The sequence below is a fragment of the Somniosus microcephalus genome, chromosome 8 (genome assembly GCF_052327205.1).
Source record: "Somniosus microcephalus isolate GS21.2 chromosome 8, FLI_Smic_1.0, whole genome shotgun sequence".
NCBI lineage: Eukaryota > Metazoa > Chordata > Chondrichthyes > Squaliformes > Somniosidae > Somniosus > Somniosus microcephalus.
In genome coordinates this window covers 209611585-209635042 of record NC_140994.1, presented here as the reverse complement: position 1 = coordinate 209635042, position 23458 = coordinate 209611585, and the positions used below count along the sequence as shown (strand labels likewise).

Genomic DNA, 23458 nt, shown 5'->3' with positions numbered 1-23458 from the left:
TAATATTAACCAGCAAGTAAGCCCTTGGTTCCTTTTACATTTTTGGAATTACCGCGCTATACTCCACTTCTCAAATAATCACAATCAAATAGCAATGGTAAATGCCATCACAAAGACAAATGTGAGCATTATTCGTTTACTTCCGAAATGTTCGATTTTCATCCGAAACCCACCAGCGACAGAAATAGACACCTGTAGGTTTCACGTATCCGAACGCGACCTGGTTTCAGCAGAAACATTCGTTTGAAAAAAGAAAGTCTTGCCCTCTATTTCTCCAGTTCCACCTTTCGTTCTTAATTATTTGTAGTTATTTTTGTCTGATTACGTTCTTGTGAAGCGCCTTGGGACATTTTGCTACGTTAAGGGCACTATATAAATTCAAGTCATTGCTATACTGGAGTTTTTGAGGGAGGCGGAATTATTAGATACTGTGATCGCGGCGGCTCACAGCAAAGCCAGTGTACAGAAAACTTGACATTTCAATCCTTTTTAATTGGATTTGATATCAATACTTGAACTGTACTCCATTGGGATTCATAAATTGGCGTCTTGGGCTGAAACTAAACAGTATTTTATATGTATGAAATATTGACCATCGACTCCTTACTGTTTAAAATTGAGGACATAACGAACAGAGTCGGTGCTATTACCCCGCTCCCTCCCGCCGCAATAAGAAATGTCTGTATAAACAGCGAGACATGGCGAGTTTTGTAAGTACATTCAAGATGTTGCAATAATAGAAAACAAAAGTAGGCTCCTGTACTGGGGCATAGGAACCACGCGGAGTTGCTTAAAACAACTGTAATAGATTCGTTAGTTCAGAACAGATTTCATTTTTATAGTAGTTGTGTTTTCAATGTACTCTGTAACCGTTTTTAGATAAGAAGCACTAAATGCGCGGTGAGATTGAATTAACTAAATATGAATTAAATACAAGGTATTTCCAGGTTTAATTGTTGCAGCAGGTCGGTCGTGGATTAAGCTCGACGACCACAAGATATCGGCGTTCTTGAACATTTTGCGGCAGATTTAATACATCAAATTACTGGCATCAATAAGAACGGGTTCTGCAGGTGCAGCTGGGCAGAATACTTTTTGTGTTCAGTGCAGAGGGTGCAACTAATCTCCACAATACACGGCGTGTTATATACTTTGCAAAATCAACATTATCAGGCGATCAACTTGTGAATTACTGTTTTTTTGATCACGTCTTTTAGAAAAACGTGTGTGCAATTGAAGTCCTCCGGTAACGGTAACTAACCCTGATGGAGTCGGGAGAGGAAAGGCAAACATTATTTTTGTAACAAATATTTCAGCATACCTGATAAAATACAAATAAATATAAGCTATGCGATGAATCAAATCTATTTATATATAGTGAGTATATATATATATATAACGATGCCCATATTTATAAAATGATTGCAGTACAACAAAGATCAAATGCACCAAATAAAAATTCAGAATACTATTTTCAGACAAATTATTATGTCAAAGATTATATAAATTTAGTAGCGACTGTAAAATATCCCCACCCGTTGGACCTCTCCGGGATGGTCATTTGAGTGTGTATAGAATTTATTCCAACCCAGCGTGGTATCGCCGGCGGGAGGTCCCTGGTGGTTATTAGTTCCTCCGCTCTTTCCTCCCCTTCATAGGTCAGTTTCGGAATTAATCCGGTTAAATATTCAATCACAAATTGTTGCGTGATTCGGTTCATCCCATTAAGCAAACGCAAATTAAAAATCCGCTTCTGTGATTTAGCAGTTTGAAGATAAATGTAACTAACTAGGAATAATCAAGGTCTAGAACTATCTAGTGCAAGTCCCAACTGTGGCCTCAGCGTCTATAAATAAACTTTTTACAAAGTCCAGTTGATTACAAACTATTTCCAAAATTTTATTTGGGATAGTAAGCACGGGTGAGTCAGAGACTGAAGGTTTTCAACAACAAAAAACCAAGTAAATAAACAACTTTAACTTGAACTCAAGCAGACGTTCCCCAGGGGCCACTTTGAGTTGGGTCGTTTTAAATGTACTTGTACCCTTTAACTTGCCCTCCACCTCGTACTTTCGCAGGTTTTGTTTCGTCTTTTGTGCTTCTGGCCACAGTTCTGGACGCCCCCAGCGCAATGCAGAAAGTGCACCCTCTTTACCAATAAAGTACCTAGGCCTGACGGGTCCATCGTGACCCAGGTCCACATTTAAATCTGGAACCCAGCAGAAGACACACCTCTGCACTTCCACTGTCTGCAATTATTTCCAGTAACTTCCAAAAAGCATGTTTTACCAGTAGTTGGTTTGCTGAAGTCCTCACATCTAACCCAGTCTAAATACACAGTCCAGATACTCCGCGGTTATAAACACTGGACGTTGTCAACACTGCTTCAATTCAGATCTAATAATGTTCACCCATTTTTATAAACCTCTCCTTGTCCTCTGTAATTGACACCAAGGAGTCACAAAATAGAATACAACATTTAAGTTTTAGCGATATGGACTTTAGGGAAAAAAAGTATAAAAGGTGAAAAAAATAGCAACGCGCGCAGTTTACTCAATGAAGGAACACAATTGATCTCCTGTTTTGCCGTCTCCTAGGCTAAAAAGTCAATACAATCATAACACTGATTTCACAAGGGCCTGTAAACAAAGAAAATAACATAGTAAATAATTTAGTAAATATTATTTAATGGGCAGGATGTATTCACAATCACGAACTCAATGAAAAACAGTTAATTAGCATTGAACCAGTCTCTTTATAAAACATTTACCTCGATGTTACGTTCAAAGCATATACATAAAAATAGCAGCAAAATGAATCTACGTCTCCAAACGACAGTTGAAATGGGGCAAAGTTTAAAATGTAAAAAGGCTTTGTTTGGAATCACGACACAATAACTTCGAGCAAATATCATGACTGACTTTTACAATAACAATCTCAACCAAAGGAGTCAATCTACGATACTATTATAAATTCATAATTTATAGGGCACTTGGGGAAACCACTCGATCCTTGTCAACACAAAGGCGATCTCAACGCGCATGGAAAGCCTGGCTGCTCTGTCCTTGAGTCAACCTGTCGTTATGAACAGTTCGAAGAATTATACTAAACTGCCAGAAACACACGTTGCATATTCGATTTTTGAACATCATTTTTTTCCGTTGAAAATAATCTTCAAAACCTAACTGAACGGTGTCATTCCCAACGACTCTATCGCAGACGCCACTGCAACCAGTTTAACGCTTTAAAACATTTCTCCTTATGTTCTCTCTGTAAACGAGATTGAGCACATCTCTGCATCAGCCTGACTTTACAAGGGAGTCAGATTCGGGTAGAAATGCCATGATAGTGACTTGAAACTGAAAGCGCGGACCTGTCGCTGCTCTTTGAAATGCCTTTGCAATGCAACCACGTGGAAACAGTTGGAAGGACCACTTTAGGTCAACTGGAGAATTAGAGGACAACTTTTGTAAAAAGTGCACACAAATAAATAGAACGTAAAGCAAACGGGAAAATTACGAAGTTAAAAAGGAAAAGACAGTTTACCGTAATTTTCGACGTCATTTGTACATTTATGGGGGGGGGGGGGAGGCGACAAGATAAGGATGTTCACTCACCCCGATGTGAAAGTTGAGATAAAGATCCTTTGGTTTGCCTCTTCTGAAGGCCAGCACCGCTCGAACACAATTTTAACAGAAACAATTCGATCTGGCGCCGACTGCCAGTAATCCTTCACAGCTGGTTTGGAGTCTCCCCCCCCCCCAGACTTAATTTCTTAAACGTTTTCCTTTTAATCCTGCAAACTGAAATTCAATCTCTAAAAAAAATCAGGTGTCTGGCCGCAGGGCGCTTGGGATTTATGTCACTCCTCTCCCCTCCCCCCTCCCCCACCCTTTCTTTTTACTTTGCTCACTTTAAGGCTTGAACCTACCGGTAATGATCCCGATGTTACTTTACCTGCTTTCTATGTTAACTGTTAATGGATTCACAGAGGGTCTGTAAAGAGTCGCGGAAAATAACGGAGCAACTTTCTAGTTACAGTTGGGTTGTGCATTAGGAGTTTTTGCACCGGCTATTTCTGATCCTGGCCTGCCTGAGTGTAGACAATGCACCACAAACTGTCTAGTGCACATTCTAGTCAACGCCTAGCTTATATATAAATAAATAAAAACACTGCTTTTACTTAAACGCTTCTGTGTACATATCTACCCTGTATATTTCCTTGTACAAATGATCGGTAATTTCGTATCTAATAATTATCTGGTTAGTTTTGCTGTGAATCGACACAGGAGGAACACTCGTGTTAATATTTCCCTATTGAATTATAATAATAAATTTTACACGCGCTATAGAAAACGTCACGCCAACCAACCCCCGATCTCTGCGTATTATAATAATTACGCTAATAAAAACACAGTGCTTCGAGGAAAAGTTCTATTACATTATTTTCTCGGCTTCAAGACTACTTAACAAAACCCAACAGGAGATAGATTTTACGGGGGGGGGGGGCGATATTCTAATAAATTGCTTCGAGTGAACTATTTAAATGCTAGACTTTACACAAGGTAAAACTTGACGTCGATGTATGAGCTGGAGCAAATCATTTCTCTGCACTGACACAACTCATAAACCGTATCATTTAAAAAAAAATCAGTTAAAACTGAATTGTGTGCGGCGTTTCGTTATTATTTACGACGCCGAGTTGTGAGCGATTTGTGTTTTATATACTGTATTCTGGGCATCTTCAAAACAATGAAACTCCATTGCATCCGAGTGCATTACTTTCCGATCATAGTCTCACTATAATTCCAATTTCTGCCAGTCCAGTTGTCAGCTCCCTAGACTAAAAAAAAACCAAATGCCTGTTTTAATTCTTTCAGTGTTTATTTCTTTTAGCTTTTTTTGTGGGCATTTGACGGTGGCCAAAGGAATAACTAGTGGAGTTTTGAAAGCGTTACATTTTTTTGTGATTGGATTTGCTGTTATTCGGTCACGGCTATATCTTTACACACTTGCAAATTGATATCGTTTTTCAAAGCATGCGGCCGAAGAAATATTTTAAAGCTTTTTCCTGATAAAATGTGCTACAAAGTTACAACTGGGCGTGAAATTTATGAATTGAACACATGTATAAAAATGCAATCTGTGCACATTGTTCAGCACGGTTAGAATAGAAACAGCTTGATATCTTACTGGTACTAAAATCCGCCGGCCTTACTTAATCAGGGCCGAGAGAAGTTGGGTCGCTATTATTATGGACTGCACTTAACTTGCAGCCTATTGTAAAACATTTTGTTCTGAGGGGATCGGGGTGGAGAGAAATCAATTCATCCAGATAATTTTCTTTTTAAATGTTTTCAGATTTTATTACAGCAATCTACACTGTACAACCCTGCTTCCGAAATGCCACCAGGAAGAGAAATCGGCCATCGTTTTTGACATTGACCGGAAGTGGAGACATAGCAAAGATAGTTCAGCTTTTAAAACATATATAGATAATATTTATACTCTCCGTTGGGGTTTAAAAAAAATCTATCCAGTTAAAAGCAATTCTATGTAAAAACAGTCAATTTTTTATAGCATGCTATTTTTTTTAAATTCGAGTTGTTTTCATTTTTGGGTGAAATAATCCCAGACTAGAGGTAGGTTTTCTTTACGGTGGAGTTAGGAATGGCGATCATTTATAACATTCCTTCATCTGAAGTACAGCAATAGACATGCAATTTTTTTGTTTGTTTAAACATTGTTTTAAACTTTATATTTATCAACGTATTGCAACATATAACAATAATAGAATTGATTTCTATATATACACAAATCCACTTTCAATTGTTCAGTATTAATAGTAAACTTAAGCTTAAAAAACGTTCACGGATACCCGAACTACAGTACCCAACTGAATATTAAAAAAACCGCACTCAAGTTCTTGAAATTAAATATGTTTCTCTGAGAATGGAACAGGATGGTGATTGAAATCCAGGAGAGAGGCAACCCGCACACGCCATTAAAATGTTGCAATAAAATCCTATTTTACTGGAGCTTTTTTCCCCTCTGTGAGTCTGCATCAAATGTCCAGTTATTTTGCATATTACACGGGTCTGTCAACTGCATATTGACACGCATTAAGACTAGACCCTGGATTTTGCAAAGTGCTGTATCCAAAACTGCTGTGTTGTTTGGGTTTCAGTCTGAGACTAGCAAGGCCTGGGTTACAAGTGTCCCGGTAAACATAAGGAGGAGTCGGTGGTGCATACGGGCAGGCAGCCGAGGACATGGCTGAATTGAGAGAGGAGCTGTTGAGATTATTAATGTTACTGAGACTCGAGCCTGGCATTCCTGGTACAGCCGAATGCACCATAGTGGACTGCATTGTCATGGAGGAGATGGTGCTTGGAGCGGAGAACATAGATTGAGAAGACAATGGGTTCATGGAGCTGAGAAAAGGGAAGCTTTTGGAGGACAGCGGGCCTGGGGCCAGGCTCTTGGCCGCCCAGTTGTTGTAGCTGTAACCGGCATACATGTCATCGTAAGGCTGCATCAGGCCGTTAAACTGCGGCATAAATCCATTTTTACACAAATCCACCTGCTGATTGCGTTCCCTCTTCCTCCATTTTGCTCTGCGGTTCTTAAACCAAACCTATAGAAGAAGACAGTGACCAGTCAGAATTTAAAATGATCAATGTTGTACTCATATATAATGCATGAGGCTGTCAGTGATGTAGAGCAACAAGAAATAAGAAACTGGGCCTACTGCTTAAAACAACCGAATTCGCAGAAACACATCGCAAAGAGATTGGCAGTTCATCGTTTCTGAAAAAAATGCTTAAACTTAGAATTTAAACACCTTCACTGTATCCATTTAGATGATCCTTTTATGGGCTTGTGTTTAAAAACGTGACTTGAGTATGGACACTCCGGAGGAAGAGATCGCATACCCGCATGAATATCAAATGGTAAAAAATGTTCAGAAGAAACCCGTCGATTTGAAAATGTTAGAGATGTCAACAGAAGCCGACAGATTGTAATGTATTTTTGTGCAATTCGACATTCCATTCAAACTACTGCTAAAATCTAAGCTGCCGTTCGCTTGGTTTTTTGTTTCCATCTCTTAGAAGGTTTTCTTTTGAAAGGCGTGGGATCTTATCTGTTTATAGAGAGGGTTAAATCTGATAAGCACCAAGATGGTTGATTCTGAATTTAATTGAACTGATCAACGGGCGCTCTGAGAAAGGGTTAAAAGCCGAATTTCAGAGAAACGGCTTCGCTTCCTTTCGAGAACAGTCCACTATTCAGATCGGAAACCTTCTGCCTGTTTTACAATGCAAAATATTTCGATCCCTCTGAAAGTAGAACACGGTAAAAGCTCATCGTTATTAACTTCCCACCTGCGACTATTGTCACTTTCAGAATCATTGCACTACTGATACAGCTCATGGTGTTTCCGGGAAGGAAGGCAACGTTGAACAAAATTCATAGAGTAATCAATTCTTAGTAATGACCGCCTGGCCGGACAGTACATGGTTGTTGTAACAGCAATATAAAGAGCGCCAACTGGCGAAACCCACCCGATTTGCTTCAGTTAAAACCGCATTTTATTTATATAAATGAGATCAGGAGAATGCTACATGACCAGCAGAGGTTCTTGAATAAATCTCTTTTCAATGGTAGCGTTTCCCACGGACTTTCTAGTAAGCTGCATTTATGTAGAAAATAAATCAATGATCCTATAATTATGGAAGCTCTTTTTAATCTACTGGGCTGTTCTGCTATTCTTCTCGCTGAAAATTAATAGAATATGACATTGCAATTAACTGGATAATTATTAGTTTTAGGGAATGTTGTAAGATTTCGTAATAGCAGGGTTAACAGAAATTGCAAAACATTTGTGTCTAACTTTACGGTCTGAAAAATACTAGACAATGGGGTTATTGTCAGTATTTCAGGTGAAAACACACTGAGAAATATATAGGTGCTCATTACTCGCTCACTAACACGGGTTGTTTCCCTGGTAATGGTTGTAACCGCCGTGAGCTCAGTTTGGCTTACAAACATATCCCCGAACAGTGGTTTCTTCCATCTATAGAGCTGACACTGCAAGTGTTTGGGACACATTAAAACTTGTTTGGTTACCAGTCAACAGAGCTCTCAGGGGCAAACACACGAGTTTATTTAAAGACAACGTTGCATGATGTAATCATTTTATCTGGATTATATAACATAGTATTCGTGCTCATTGATCTTCATCACCAGGGCTTCCACGAATATGCGCTTTGAGAGCTCGGACAGTTCACTCTGATTAAAGAGTCTTAATAAATCCTCGGGGCAGTATTGGAGTTCGAATAGAGCACCAAAAGGCAGTCATGTTGAGGAAATGCATGAAACTTTTTATTTTTCACATTTTACTATAAATGGCGCTTGACTGACTGAAGCGAATTACTCAGGCTTCTGTTCTACTTTACTTGGGACCATAGCGCGGCAAATATCCGGTGTGATTCATTCCCATTGCACGACTCCAACAACTACCTCGTTCAATCTCATAAGCATCATTGCAGTAAACAGTATTTCCATATATAAGGCACTTTAATTCCACATTGTTTATATTGTTCCAATGTCAAGAAATGCTGCGATATCTACTAGTTATACACATCTAACCATATGTCTAAAATTTTAACAACACTAATTGTAGGTGGACTATGAGTAATTATTTCATTTGGTTATAGTGTGGATCATATGGTTATAGTATGTATCTGGATCCCTAGTTGTGCAGTTTAACCCTTGATACTATCAGTTTTCGGTCAGTATTTATTAAAAAAATTAATGGAACTGATCAAAAAAGAAGAAAAAAGACTTGCATTTCCATAGCGCCTTTCACGACCACCGGACCTCTCCACGCGCTTTACAGCCAATTAAGTACTTTTTTGAAGTGTAGTCACTGTTGTAATGTGGGAAACGCAGCAGCCAATTTGCGCACAGCAAGCTCCCACAAACAGCAGTGTGATAATGACCAGCTAATCGGTTTTTGTTATGTTGGTTGAGGGATAAATACTGGCCAGGATATCAGGAGGTTAAAGATACTCACTCGAACCCTGGCCTCGGTGAGGTTGGTCCAAACGGCGATCTCCTCTCTCATTGACATATCTGGATATCGGTTCCTCTGGAAGGTCGCTTCCAGCTCCTGGAGTTGCTGGCTGGTGAAATGTGTTCTCTGACGTCTCTGCCGTTTCTTCTTGGATGGATCGTCTGTACTACAATCTTCAGATTTGTTCTGCATCGATTTTTCTTTATCTACAAAACACAAACACAGATATGCAACATTTACACATTACAATAACTCGGCCAGAACCTGATAAAAAAGCGGTGTTACAATTGCCAAAGAAAACAGTTAATTGTTATGGACACAGTGCGTTTATCAATGATCAAACGGCACCAAACTACGAGACTGACTCAGGTGCAAGACCAGCAATAGTAATAAGGGATCAGTAAAAGATAATTTTTACAGTGGCCAAGTGTCAATATTATTATCATCAAGATTGCGCTGTTTAGGAATTGCTCTTGCACTTGCATTTGGTTTAAGGCACGCGGATTATTGTCAGGAAGAAAACACGACACGGTCATAAAAAGCTACACAGTTAACGCGAGTTTATAAACGGTTAAAGTTCAATTGTACACTGACGGATCAGAACATACAACGCGGCTCCATTTCATTCATCGTCTCTGACGAGCTCGCTGATCAACAAGGAGCCATTCGCAAACAGCCCCAAAACGGCAGTCATGTGTGCAACACATAAACCTGTTTCATTCTGTCACTCTGTCAACGAACTGGGTTAAACATTAACGTTTAACATTTAACAGAACAAAATGTGCTTTTATGATGACAGCTTTTATCCCTCGATCACGTATTTATCTCGCTTTATCGTGCAAAGAACAGAAGGAGGGTTGGCGAAAATAGCTTCACGGAAATCTGACGTTTACTTTTAGATTTAACTATGCACTGGTTATCATTCCTTTCATTTCTACACAAGGGGCAAACACTCATAAATCTTGGTGTCTGGCTTTATTCCGGAGATTTGATATCAGAGACGGTCGGAAGGTCATTTTCTCCCTCCGGAGCACTACTTCTACCAACATAGGGGACTCGGTGCATCCATTACCTGCAGTTTCCGTGTCCGAAGACTCGCTAGCCGTGTTCTCTAATCGTTCTCTGCTTTCACCCGACCGCCGCAGCAAAGGGAAACTAGAAGCAGCCATGTCACAAGGAGCCTGGGATCTTCCGCTTTCAGCTAGTCGCTCCACATTCATCGCACCTTGAAAAACAGTTCACCGTTCTTTTACTATTTCATCGATTTTTCGTTTAACTTATATCCACAGGATAAGATCCGAATGTTCAGATAAAATAAATATATATTGGTTTCCTTCAATGAAACATGATGCCTTTTTCAAACAGTCAGGCTGAATGCTTCAGCCGAACATTTGAAGCCTGTGTGGAGTGTGTTGGGGAGGCAGGAGCTGGATTTGTATACTGTGCCGAGGGCAGGAATGATCCGCCTGGATAAGGTGGCGGAGCTGATATAGAACTCCTCCCACTGCCAGAAGATTCCTCCTAGTTTTTGCTGATGAGTCACCACCCACAAAACATCAGAACTCGACTGAGCTAATCTAGGGGAAACAAGCTCCCAGCGTCCGCCAAATCACAAGACACAATTCACCTGAACAGGGCCGTTAAACAAGTCCAATTGTAAAATGGCGATTAAGAGTTTTCTTTCCAAATTCAATAAAGCGACAGGTCGACAATAATTACAACTTAATATTAGAGATTATACAGTAAAGACCCAGAGAATCAAGATTTCAGAATTCCTAAAACCTTTTATTTCTTCAGTCAATTAATTATGTACCACACTCAATTATTATACTATGAATGATAATTTAATGAATTGCAATATTCCCAGAAGTAAAATCCAGGATTCCGACAGCCTACCATTCCTTATTCTGTTTGTAAAACAGTTTGAATTAATAAAATAATTCAAAAATAAATGTTATATGAATTGAATGGGGATTATTGTTAGCGTTTAGTGTACTTTATCACTCTCCGTTACATTATGTGATCCCCTTCTCGTTTCCCTTCAGAAATCGTTACACTCTTCAAAATCCCCTAAGTGTGGATTACGTATTGAATTCGCTGGCCTTTCATATCAATACCCACTTACAGAGCCAGTATGATACGTTCTTCAGATTTGTGGCTCAATATAACCACATAGAAATAAAAGCAATCTTAATTTTTTCAGTAATGAAGTTCGTTTGGTTTCCCCTACAAGGACAATAATGCATTCAAACAGATGTGGTTTTTTAAAAATTATTTAAAATGAGCAGGATGACTAAGAAATAAATCAAACTTCTGCTGGGTTGAGTTTGAGGCTGGGGCGCCACTCACCATAACATCTGCCGCAGACGGGGTTTGGGAGGGGGAGGATGGGGGGTTGGTGGCGTTAGAGGCTGGCTCATATTCTAGTTACCGGGACAGAGGAATTAGCCAGAAAGTAGTTCTAGTTCTGCAGCTGAATATACTTATGACTTCACACGTGTGAAAATATGATTTATATTCCCACAGTTTTGGGGCCACATGTGTGATACAGGTATATGGAGAAAGTAGACACAGCATAAAATATTTATTACCATCATTTTCCTCTGCGTATATTAAATAAACATATTCAAAATGTTTCCATTGTACGTTTTTTCTTAGAAGGGGCCAAATTATTGCCTGTTTTAGGATAAAGAAGTTGCTTAGCAACGGAGTATAGTACCAGACCCTGCATGATAATTACAAATAGTGACATTGGTACAAGTTTTTCAACGAGGAATGAGTGGTTTGTCACAGCTTTAAATTCAATCAATTTATCTTGTGCAGTTATAATTAGCTTGATTTGCTCTGTTTTTAATTTTCATTTATGCATATGTGTATATATATGTACGAAAGACAGGAAAGTGGGGTACAAGGAGGGACAGTGTCAGAAAGTGGAGAGAATCATACAATGAATAACTGATATCTGGAAAATGTTTACAAAAGGTTCATACGGCATCATAAATCGCGAGAACAAAGCTTGATAGCGGATTGTAAAGTCATTTGAACCTAGCATTGTGTTGCAGCCAAAATGCTTACACTTTTATACAGCTGTTGTGTAAAGTAGTAAATAGATTCGCAATCGTTGGGAATGTTAAAAAAGTCACGTTGTATTTTCTTTGCAATTGTGCAGTATGAGTTTACTGCAGCAGCTTTTAAATTGTTAGGAAACACACACGTATTCGTTCATTTCATTCGTGGCATCCATATTGGCCATATTGTGGAACAGTAGTTCTTGCAGTGCAATACTGGATCTTTCAGAGCTCAGTATTATCACAATACAGTAACATCCGACTGACTAGCTAATCACCTATCCACCCAGTGCAAATAATCCACGGAACTCGTCCAACACAATTTCAGATTTTATATAAGTAACAATGTGATTTAGTTAGTTATGTCCTAACTAGTTATGTTCAGTTTTTCCAGAAAATATTTGGATTTGAGGTTCTGCTTGAGGTATGATTGACTCATGTAAGCATTATAGCTTCCCCAGGATAGCCCAGAAAGTTATTTTCTTTTCTTCATGTGGCTTCTTGGCTGTAATTGTGTTTGTAGAAGACGTGTCCAATATTGTCGCCATTACTTAGAGCATTGCACCATGTGGGATTTAGGAATACGGAGGAGGAGCTGGGATGGTGTTGGATACTTGGAATATGGCTGCATATGATTTCTTTAAAGAGTGGGAAGATTTAACTGTATCATAAACATAACCCTGGACACGAATTCTAGTGCTGTGGTTAATCACATCACTGTAAAGTATTTCATTTGTTAAGATTTTAAATGGTTTTGCCCCAATGCTAACCCTGACTGAATAATTCAAATGCTGTTTTCATGACATGAAATTCGGGGATTGTCACCTGTACTTGGGGGATCAAATTCCACCTATTTATCTATGACTGAATAAGCCATAGTTTGTTTTTATTACATGGGATTACAGGATTTTCTGGGACATTACTGATTTTTTGGGGGACCATATCATGTGACATCCATTTTTTCATGGAAACTACAAATCAGTGACCTTAATATTAAACTAATACTAATGATCCTCTCTTCGCGAGAAATGTCTGTTGACCCTTTTGTTGCAGTAGCTGAAAAAAATGCTTCATTTTCTTCACGGCGATATCACGAGTGACTTGATATGTGTTTTAACACAATTTATGTAATTTTGTTGTTTTACACAACAATGGAAGAGTTTGTCAAACACAATTTCATTAAGATAGTGTCCATCTAACATAGAATATGAGATTAATGCCTAAAATCTTCAGATTCTGTGATTAGTATGAAACACTGCAGTCCAGTTACAGTGCAATGATCAGGACTTTAAAAAAATGATATAATAAAAATGCTAAAAATGTTTAAATGCTGGCTACAAAATTAAAATAAGAACAAATATCAATTTTGGAAATGAATGCCCCCCTCGGATCTTAGAGTGTCAGCCTAGGCTCAGTGGTCGCACTCCAGGATTTGAGCACATAATCCAGACTGACACTCCAGTGCAGTACTGAGGGATTTTGGATTGTTGGGATTGCCGTCTTTCAGATGAGATGTTAAACCGAGGCCCTGTATGTCCTCTCTCTGTGGATGTTAAAAATCGATGTTCCCTTTTGAAGAAGGGTAGGGGATTTCTCATGATGTCTTGGCCAACATTTATGCCTCAACTAATATCACTAAAAAAAAAAATGGCCATTTATCTGATTACTGTTTGTGGGACCTTTCTGTGAGCAAGTTAGCTGCTGTGTTTCTCTACATTTCAACAGTGACTTCATCAGCCGTGAAACACTTTGAGGCGCCCTGAGGTCGTGACAGGTTCTATATAAACGCAAGTTCTTTCTTTCTTACTCTGTGATTTTTTAATATTTTGATGCAGTAAGAGTGAAGAAGAATTGAAGGTTGTCAGCAACTGATATCTGGAGCGTGAGACATTTTCAATTATAACTATGCAAGAAAATAATTCAATTTTTTGGCCAAATGGAATATCAAAAGGAAATGGAGACAACCCCAATAGAAGATGAGATAGGCAAAAGAAAGTGGAGTTGGATCCGCCAGCTGCTGCGGATGAACAAAGAAAGCATTCCGCCTGCAATCCTCAAATGGATTCTAATTGGCAGGAGGAGCATGGAGGGGAGCTTGACTTGAGGAGAATGGCTGTACCAGAGTGAAATAAATTGGACCATCAAATCTGATGGAAGTAAAAACACTGTAACTCATTGACAACAGGAGGAAGCTCATCATTACATTCTCGGGCTAATAAGTATGAGTACTAAATGTGGTCTTGCCAGCGTTTCCTACATCCTGAGAACAAATAACTAAAAATAAAATAAATTGATCGCCCATTGTTACTGACTCCTCAACCGGAGGAGTTAGTCTTTTTTATTCACTCTAGGAAAACCATCCATAACTTTCAAAACCTCCACCAGGAGCCTGTGCACTAGCTAATTCTTCACCTTCCTCGTCCAAGGGCTCCACCATCATTGCAGCTGAGATCAGTTAGCTTTGCACAGACCAGGAGCTGGCCTTGGGATCATCTTGGTCTTCAAGGCTCGATACCGTACCATTTACGGCCTGAATCATCAGGTTGATGGTGTCATATATTCATTTTCAATAGACATGATTTTAATAAGTTTGTCCCCTACTGTTTTGACATATAAAACGTTGGTGCCGTTATTTCAAAGTAAAATTCAATTTATGTACAACTGTTTCAACAAACAAGCTCCGAAGCATAGTTACGAGTTTAAAACGAGCTGAGAAATAATCGTTGCATTCTCGCCATTGTGCTGGGTTTAATTTAATTCATGGTTCTTACTTTTAGATATATTTCGGTATTTGTCATAAAACGGCTTCAGACACAGATGGTTTTTAATCTATAGCTGTTGATCCCAGGTGCATGCCTGTGGCCACGTGACTGTTCTCAAAACCTCACAATGCACATTTCACTCTCCCACGCTCGAAGGAAACAGCAGCACTTTTTAAAAATTCAAATACAAAGAGCTGAAAATGGAAAACAGCACCGCAGTATATTGCTGAAAAACCTGAAGAATTCAAACTCGTTAAACAAAAGCGATGCAAATCCGGATTTGATAATTGCATTATTGAATATAGCTGGGTTGTAACTTTGAAAGGCAATAGCATACTGTGTTTACAAACTAAATGGTAAAAGGTAGGACAGAATTTGGTAACATGTCTTCCTTATTTTAATAAAAAGCAATTTTTAAAGATGTGAAAGAATTAAATTTAGAAATCTAAAATAAAGGACAATATTAAGGAGGTATTTATAGACAACAAACATTCCGAAAGCCTTACCTTAGTTATTTTCTGACATAGGCCACTCACATATGTCAAAGGAATTAACTATTTTAAGCAAATGGTATTTGCATTAGTGCTTCAGATTTCTATGCTGGGTAATCCTAGCAGTAAACTGTAATAAATCAGACAATATTCCTTGTAAAGGATTTACCACGGGGAGTGTACCTACATTGTCTTACATTTCAGAATGCTCAAAAAATGCTTACTTAGCCAAGAATGTTCTGCATGAATTAGGATTATGGGATCATATACATAAACTCGAGTTGATAATATCCTTGTACCATAGTCAGTTTAATCGGCCATTCGGATCAGATAGGGAGCCTTAACAAACGTAAATGTTACACAACGAAGGAGTCTAACATGGGCCGGTGTCGATACACGTTACAGGAGATGGACATTAAACACGAGTAACGGAGAATAATGCCTAGTTTAAAAGAATCAGGATTTAAACTTTACATTATTGGGAATTCATTGCAATTTCATTGCAATGCAACGGATCGGAATTGGAAGTTGGGATTCCGTGTTTGATCAGGTAGTGTATCTGATCAACTATATTCAGAACCCCGACTCCCTGCTGGTACTGTACTGGGCAGCTTTTCGCTTTTTCTTTTGCTGTACCTTATTTTTCGCTTTTTCTTCCTTCTGAGTTGTTTGGAAAGATTTAGAGGTGAAATTGCCCTGAAACCTCTAATTTGGCTACTGAAATCGCTACCTATTTTCTTTAAAAAAAAGTTTCATGCCTTTTTAATTGCAGATCATTATATCCGAGCCGGCGCACACAGAAATAGTGGTGGCGGATGGCAGGCTGATAACTGCGGGGGAAGGGCCAGGGTGAAGAATGGCACAATCTTTACAACAAAAAGAATGAACTGGATAGATAATATGGACTGGGCACGGGGAAGCGATATTCTCTCTCTTTTTTTTTTATAAAAAAGGTTGTTTAATTAATCATGGGATGTGAGTTGCACCATGCGACGAGCAACACAGAAGGCGTTTTGCAAACCCGCAGGTTTACGACGATATTTGACCCTACGGCCTGGAAAAGCAGGGAGTCAAATTAGTCTAAATCCTTAAATTGGGTCTCAAACGGCGAAATAAGTAAATGAGTAAATTATGCAGTAATTTTCTTGTCAGAGTTGTAGAGAGATTGTTCTCCTGCTATTTTCTTCGATGTTCGGGCGATCCCGATAAACAGGGCAGTGTACTCCTGGCTCTCATTCAATGCACTTTAATTACAGCTCACTGTTTAGTTGTCGTTACAAGGCTATCAGGCTGTGGTAGCGAAGGCACTGCCGCACGACTATGGGGAAAATTGATACACTGACACGATATAAAAATGGTCAGAGTATAATTTCTATTTAAAAAGTCCTGATAAGGCTCAGGTGTTCCCCCCCCCCACTGCTGCTGTGAATCCCGGTGTTGCACCGATGGTTTGTGCTGAATGAACAGACGATTTATTTATCTATGTGCTGCGACCTACAAGAAGTCAAAAACACAGAATCAAAATCTAGACATCTGCTGAAAGTTTGTTTTACAATATATATACATGAGTTGGCCAGACATAATCCTTTGATTTATGTATTTCTTTTGTCTCAGTGCGCCGTTCAACTAATAATATTGTAAAGTTAGTAGTATCGGTAATAACTGCAATACCAGTCTTAGCAGACGGTGGAAATAGAAAGTCTAGGTCAACTTTTGGGGCAGTTTCAATCGGTGTGTCAAAATGGCAAGGACTATATTCATCATTAATGTATAAAATATTAACACGCTGTGCTGATATTTGTTCGACAATATGGAACAATACATTTAAATGAGATTTAATGGAGTTTTAAAGAATGATTTCGCTTCGAGCAAAATTAATCGGACTGCTGCTTTATATGAACCACAGAATCAATTGATTCGCCCGTTTAACATGGAGATCTGTCTGTATACAACCCGTGGAGATCTCTGCCGTGCCTTCAGCTGCCTAGGCCCGAAGCTCTGGAAATTCCGCCCCAAAATTCGCAGCCTCTCTATCTCTCGCCTCCTTTAAGACGCTCCTTAAAACCTATCTCTTTGGCCAAGCTTTTGGTCATCTGCCCTAATGCCTCCTTATGTGGCTTGGTGTCAAATTGTTTGATAACGCTCCTGTGAAGGCCTTGGGACGTTTTAGCTCGTTGAAGGCTCGATATAAATACAACTTGTTGTTGTTGCATAATATTCGTTTTAAATACCTTAATTTTGGTGCATCAAATACACGGTTTTATCCTTCACCTGAGGAATCTTACTCCGGTGGTTACCGCTATGTTTTCTTGGGCTCAGGTCTGTAAACCCATAAAATGCAGATGGGCCTTTCTGGTGGGTGCGAGAGGCGATCGAGCAGCGGTTGTAATTTATCTTCTCATCACATACCAGGGCCACTCGATCTGATCCGTATGGGAAATCCATAAATTACATTTTTAACAGATATTTTCACACTTACAGTAGAGAAGCTTTTAAGATCCAAGATACAGTACTGTATTATTTAATAGTTAACAAGGTTTCAAACATTTTGACTCGTCTTAATTTGTTTTCATGTTAAATAATCTGAAAGTTTACAGTTGCCTTGGATATATGAGTAGTATTAGGTTCATGGAGATAAATTAAATGTTCAACTGTACCTCAAAAAGGGAAAACGCTCCAGAATTGACGAAGTGGCTGTAATTGGACCATTTCTTGTCTGTGAAATTCTGTTTAACTTTTTAAAGACATATTTTCCAATTTCAGATCATTCTTACCCGTTAGAAACGAATGTTCTGTCTTGCGTTATCTAGTGGATAGTACTAATGATCCCAGTGCTGCCGGGCTCTGTATACTTAAATAAATATTAAAATCCCACTTGTTTTCTTCATGACAGCAAGAGTACGCAAGTGGGATTTAGTGATTAATTTTAACAATAATATCCTGGGGGTTATAACATTACTGTATAGCTATTTTGTTGAAAGCTATATTGCAATAAATCAATCAAAATGGGAAGCAGCTCAGCAGAACAGCGGGGTGTAGGTGGTCCCAGAAATATATTGTTTTAATTTTATGTAGCAATCATTTCGGAAAAAGTAACAGAATCTTTAGCGAAAAGGGTGTCGTTTAGTGTTCTTGACATTTTTACAGCACACACAATGCTTTCTATACTGGCTCTCTCATTCTATGGGACACAGTCTTCAATCAGGCCGGTCTTTTGTAAATGTAGGATTTATCTGGGGTTTTCAAATATAAATATAATTCGCCAGTAGGTAAAATTTGGCGCCATCATTCCCTTAGCTCTATCTTTTCTTTTGTCAAATTTAGAAAAATACCCCGCTGAATAATTTATCGTTTTTTTTAGACTCTTCATACAAAACTTAAGATTATAGAAACAGAAGAAGTTTAGGGAAGTTGCGTTAGGACATGATTAGAGTCCCTTATAGACGGCAAATGTTTGGATGATCTTAAAATTGTCATTTTTAAATCCACCTTGCGTTCTTCTGGCAACTTTGAATGGGGTTGGAACGAGCCGGTTTACAAAGAGGCCCCTTGGTTTCACCCAAAGAAGCCTTTAGAAGAGGATAGAGAACGCTTCTTGTTCCATGTACGGGGTCGGTCTTATAGCCCCGACCAGTATGTTGTTTCTCCAAGTGAAGGACGTCAACTCAATATTGCGGCTCAAACCTTAGGGGGATGGAGCAATACTCATCTTGGGCTGTTATATACGTGACAGCAGTATAAAGCTGTGCTAACAGCACAGAAGTTGTGTTTACCCAGAATTATTGATCACCAGTGCGCATGCGTGGGTGTACAATACATTCTAGACGAGTTTCAGAGTAAACATACCCCGAGGCACCCACTGGCCTGAGGCAGTACGCCGTCAGTCCCCAAACTGCTCCTGGTAATGATTACTCTCTCTCTTCTCCCTATCAGTGTTTATATCAACCGTGATCTTAGCTTTCACAGATGTAACTTGGACTAATTATTTAACTTTCTGAACAGTGCCTGTAATATTTGTTAACTTTAGAAAGATATCGGCCGGAAGGTGGGAGAGTCTGTTAAACTGTTTTAAATTATTCTAGGATAACTGTAGTCTGAATTCCACTTTTGGTACCAATCCAGGAATTAAAATACTCTTTGGGATTCACACTTTTGTTTCAATAAATGTTTATTCCTGGGTGTTTTTATAGGTGGGAAGTTTATTGCATACAAATTTCGCAGGTGATTTTTAATTGAAGATCTTTAATATCCCAGTGCAGTTGAGTTGGCAAGTTGTTCCCCCGAAGTTGACATGAGCGAGCGTGCCCAATGTGTGTCACGTGTTTTGCCCAGTTGCACATAATGAGCCAACTGCCGGTGCCGGGGGCAGTTTGGTAGATTTCAAAAGACCAAGTTTCTTGGCATGGCATTGGCTACAATGGTCCCACTGGAAGCAAGACATCAATGTTCAGTCAAATCCACTAACTTTGTGATCAGGTTTCTGGGCAAGGTGCTGGCTATAACTGTTCCACTGGAATAAAGATATCATTACCAAGTAGAACTCTGCTTTTTGACATTCTAACTAGAGATGCTGTAGGGACATTGGTTTGAAAAGAAAATGGTTTACTGGGCTATTACACCACCAATTTAGTGTCAAATTTATGTGAATGCAAATGTAAATTTAGCACTAAATTGGTAGTATAACAACAGAGAGATGGGACCTGGAGAAACTGGCTTAATTGCAGCCTGGCACTAATCCAGCTTGTTAATTTTTAACATTTTAGGTAACAGTCAATATAAATAAAAATACGATTTCTTAATTGGACATAATACATTCTTTTTCAACACAGAACATTAACAACCTGAGGAAATGAGTCACTAAGTGTTCCCTATTAACATCATTGTAGATCTTAGCAACTTTACTGAAAATGTGGTCCTATAAATTAAGAAAAAATACATTGCTTCTATTTCAACGTGTCAGCACAGGGCACCTGAGAACACACAAAGTTACTGTTTGACTCCAGCAGGTGCCATAACAGTAAGTACACTCTTGACTGAGTGAAGAACCCAGGAATTTTTCTAAAAACTAAATGTAATTGATCATTCTGACACTTGAAAACTACAGCTTGTATCACCTTATAAATCATCACATTTACATTGCATCACCTCACCTCCTTCCCTGTACTGGTGCAATGTTGGCACCCATAAAGACTAGGGTTATTTAAAAAAAACTGAGTAATTTCAGTAAATGTGTAATGTGTTGTTTGTTCTATTCTTAATGTTTTGATAAAGTTGCACATAGGTTACTCCAAGGTCTGGATTTGCAGCTGGGTTAGAGAGAATCTTTTATGAAGGAACTTCTTTCTGCTCTTGAATATTCCAGCTATGTTGGATGAGTTGCAGTGGTATTGTCTTCATGAAAAAAGTATCTGGTAAATCTTAAATAAAAACATAAAACACTGCAAATGGACAGCAGGTTGATCAGGATCTGAAAGAGAAAGTTAGGTTAACATCTTGTGTGTTAATAAACCATTCATTGAAATTGCTCAAACCTGGCAAGACTTGTTATAGTTTAGGAGGAAATAGCCATACATCATTTTTGTCATGATGTTACTTACAAGTGGTGGTTTGATTCGTTTTGACATAATTTATGTCCTTGTAAGCTGCTTGTAACAAATGATAGTGCCAATGAGTATCTTTAGTGCACAGACCTATGTCTCTATAGGTTCATTAACAAAAGCAGACATTTTCAGATTGCACAGCATGGATCAATGTACATCTGTATGTTCACTTGTTGCTTATCTTGATGACTCTTCAAAAACAACAGGCCCAAGAAATGCTCAAACCGGCTTATACACAGACTGTTGCTTTGCTAGTTTGATTATTGTATTACAGTGGTTACTCACACAGCCCAATACATTAACACACATATCTAAAATCCATTATGTGTTTAAAATCAAGCTGTAGCTTAATATACATTTTTAAACTCTTAGAATGACAGATTTCCCTCTGAAAACTCTATTAATTTTCCCTGGTAGCTCAATGGATAGCATAATGTGGTGTGATATTGTGCATTACAGACCAGTAAGATCCCAAGTTTGAACCCTGATCTGTTTTAAGTTAATTCTAAATGCTTGTTAAACCAAGGTCCTTTCTTCATATTAAATATTAAACATCTAATCACTATCCAAAGAAGAGCAGGGAGTTAATCCAGTGTCCTGGTCAATACTCCTCCCTCAATCAACAACAACAAAAGTAAATTAACTGTCCATTTATCCCATTGTTGGTTGGTATCCTGCTTTCTGCAAAATGGCTGCTACGTAGCGTACATGACAAAAATCACTACTCTTCAAAGTAATTAATTGCATGTGAGATGCTTTGGGATGATTCTAAAAGATATGATAAGGCATTACATAAATGCAAGGCATTACATAAAATCAGGGCCTGATAATTTACATCCTAGGGTACTGAAGGAAGTGGCCCTAGAAATAGTAGATGCATTGCTGGTCATCTTCCAAAATTCTATTGATTCTGGATGAATTCCCATGGATTGTAGGGTAGCTAATGTTACCCCACTATTCAAAAAAGGTGGTAGAGAGAAAATTGGGAATTATAGACTGGTAAGCCTGACATCGGTAGTGGGGAAAATGCTAGAGTCCATTATAAAAGATGTAATAGCAGAGCACTTGGAAAACAGTGACAGGATCGGACAAAGTCAACATGGATTTACAAAAGGTTTGACTAATCTACTGGAATTTTTTGAGGATGTAACTGGTAGAATAGATAAGGGAGAACCAGTGGACTTTCAGAAGGCCTTCGCTAAGGTTCCGCATAAGAGATTAGCATGTAAAGTTAAGGCACATGGGGTTGGGGGCTAGGTACTGACTTGGATAGCGAACTGGTTGGCAGACAGGAAGCAAAGAGTTGGAATAAACAGATCTTTTTCCGAGTGGCAGGCAGTGACTAGTGGGGTACTGCAGGGATCGGTCCTATGACCCCAGCTATTCACAATATATATAAATGATCTAGACAAGGGAACAAGATGTAATATCTCCAAGTTTGCAGATGACACAAAGCTGGGTGGGCGTGTGTGCTGTGAGGAGGATGCCAAGAAACTCCAGTATGATTTGGACGGGTTGGATGATTGGGCAGAAGCATGGCAGATGCAGTATAATGTGGATTAATGCGGGGTTATCCACTTTGGTGGCAAAAACAGGAAGGCATATTATTATCTGACTGGCAATAGATTGGGAGAAGGGGAAGTGCAACAAGACCTGGGTGTCCTTGTGCACCAGTCGCTGAAGGTAAGCATGCAGGTGCAGCAGGCAAACTGCTCTATCACGTCTACCACTTATTTGATCTGGTGAAAAGTTCTCTGTCACCCCAAAATAGTGGCGCAAAACTCCACAATATCTATTGATACTCCATTATCACAGATGGCAATTATAGATTTCTGTACAGATTTTGATTACCTCTGTATGCTTATCTCTATACACTTCAATCACATCCATAACCATACATTTACCAAGTAGGAATGCATTTGTGGAAAGCAGCTGCCTTAATCTTAACAGAAGTACAAGTTTAAATATTGCATAGTTTTACCCAGCTGTCTTTTGGGGAAGGAGAAAATTTACAGAATTTTCCCTTTGGTGATTAAGGTGAACAGAATTCATGACAGAGAAAATTCTACGTGGTCTGTGGAAAGAGCAAGTTTGATGGACCAGATAGTTTCTAGTTTCATCCTTTAAAATGTTCTAAGTTTTTACCTCCTTTTTGCTATTTCTTGTCTTGCCCTCTTCCCTCATTCCATCCCTTCCCTAAATTTCAAGAAGAAGCAAACAACATAAATGGAAGACTGTATCTTCCGTCAACTCAAAGCTTTCAGATAAAGCTGTTTTTATGGTTTGCTTTAACATATGTAGAGCTTTCAGTATCTCTGCCACCCACCTTATGTTATCTGTTCAACCCATGATATCATTCAGTGAAATAGTTCATGTCAAGCTTTGGAAAGCTAGGAGATTGTGTAGCACGGTTGGTTAACACAGTGGCCCCGATTTTCGGGCAGCTGTCGGGCGGCTT

At 38.9% G+C, this 23458-nt stretch overlaps 1 protein-coding gene across 3 annotated transcripts in view; it reads right to left on the bottom strand.

The window, feature by feature from the left end:
- Positions 1-2697: 2697 nt before the first annotated feature.
- Positions 2698-23458, bottom strand: part of pitx1 (paired-like homeodomain 1) — a 41498-nt gene continuing 20737 nt past the window's right edge. For all 3 annotated transcript variants that reach the window (XM_085995650.1, XM_085995649.1, XM_085995651.1), the window contains exons 3-5: positions 10152-10304; positions 9080-9285; positions 2698-6637 (exon numbers count right to left, since the gene is read on the bottom strand). In XM_085995650.1, coding sequence (XP_085851776.1) covers positions 6089-6637; positions 9080-9285; positions 10152-10304 — 908 coding nt within the window. In that variant the 3' untranslated portion in view covers positions 2698-6088. The remainder of the gene's footprint in view (positions 6638-9079; positions 9286-10151; positions 10305-23458) is intronic.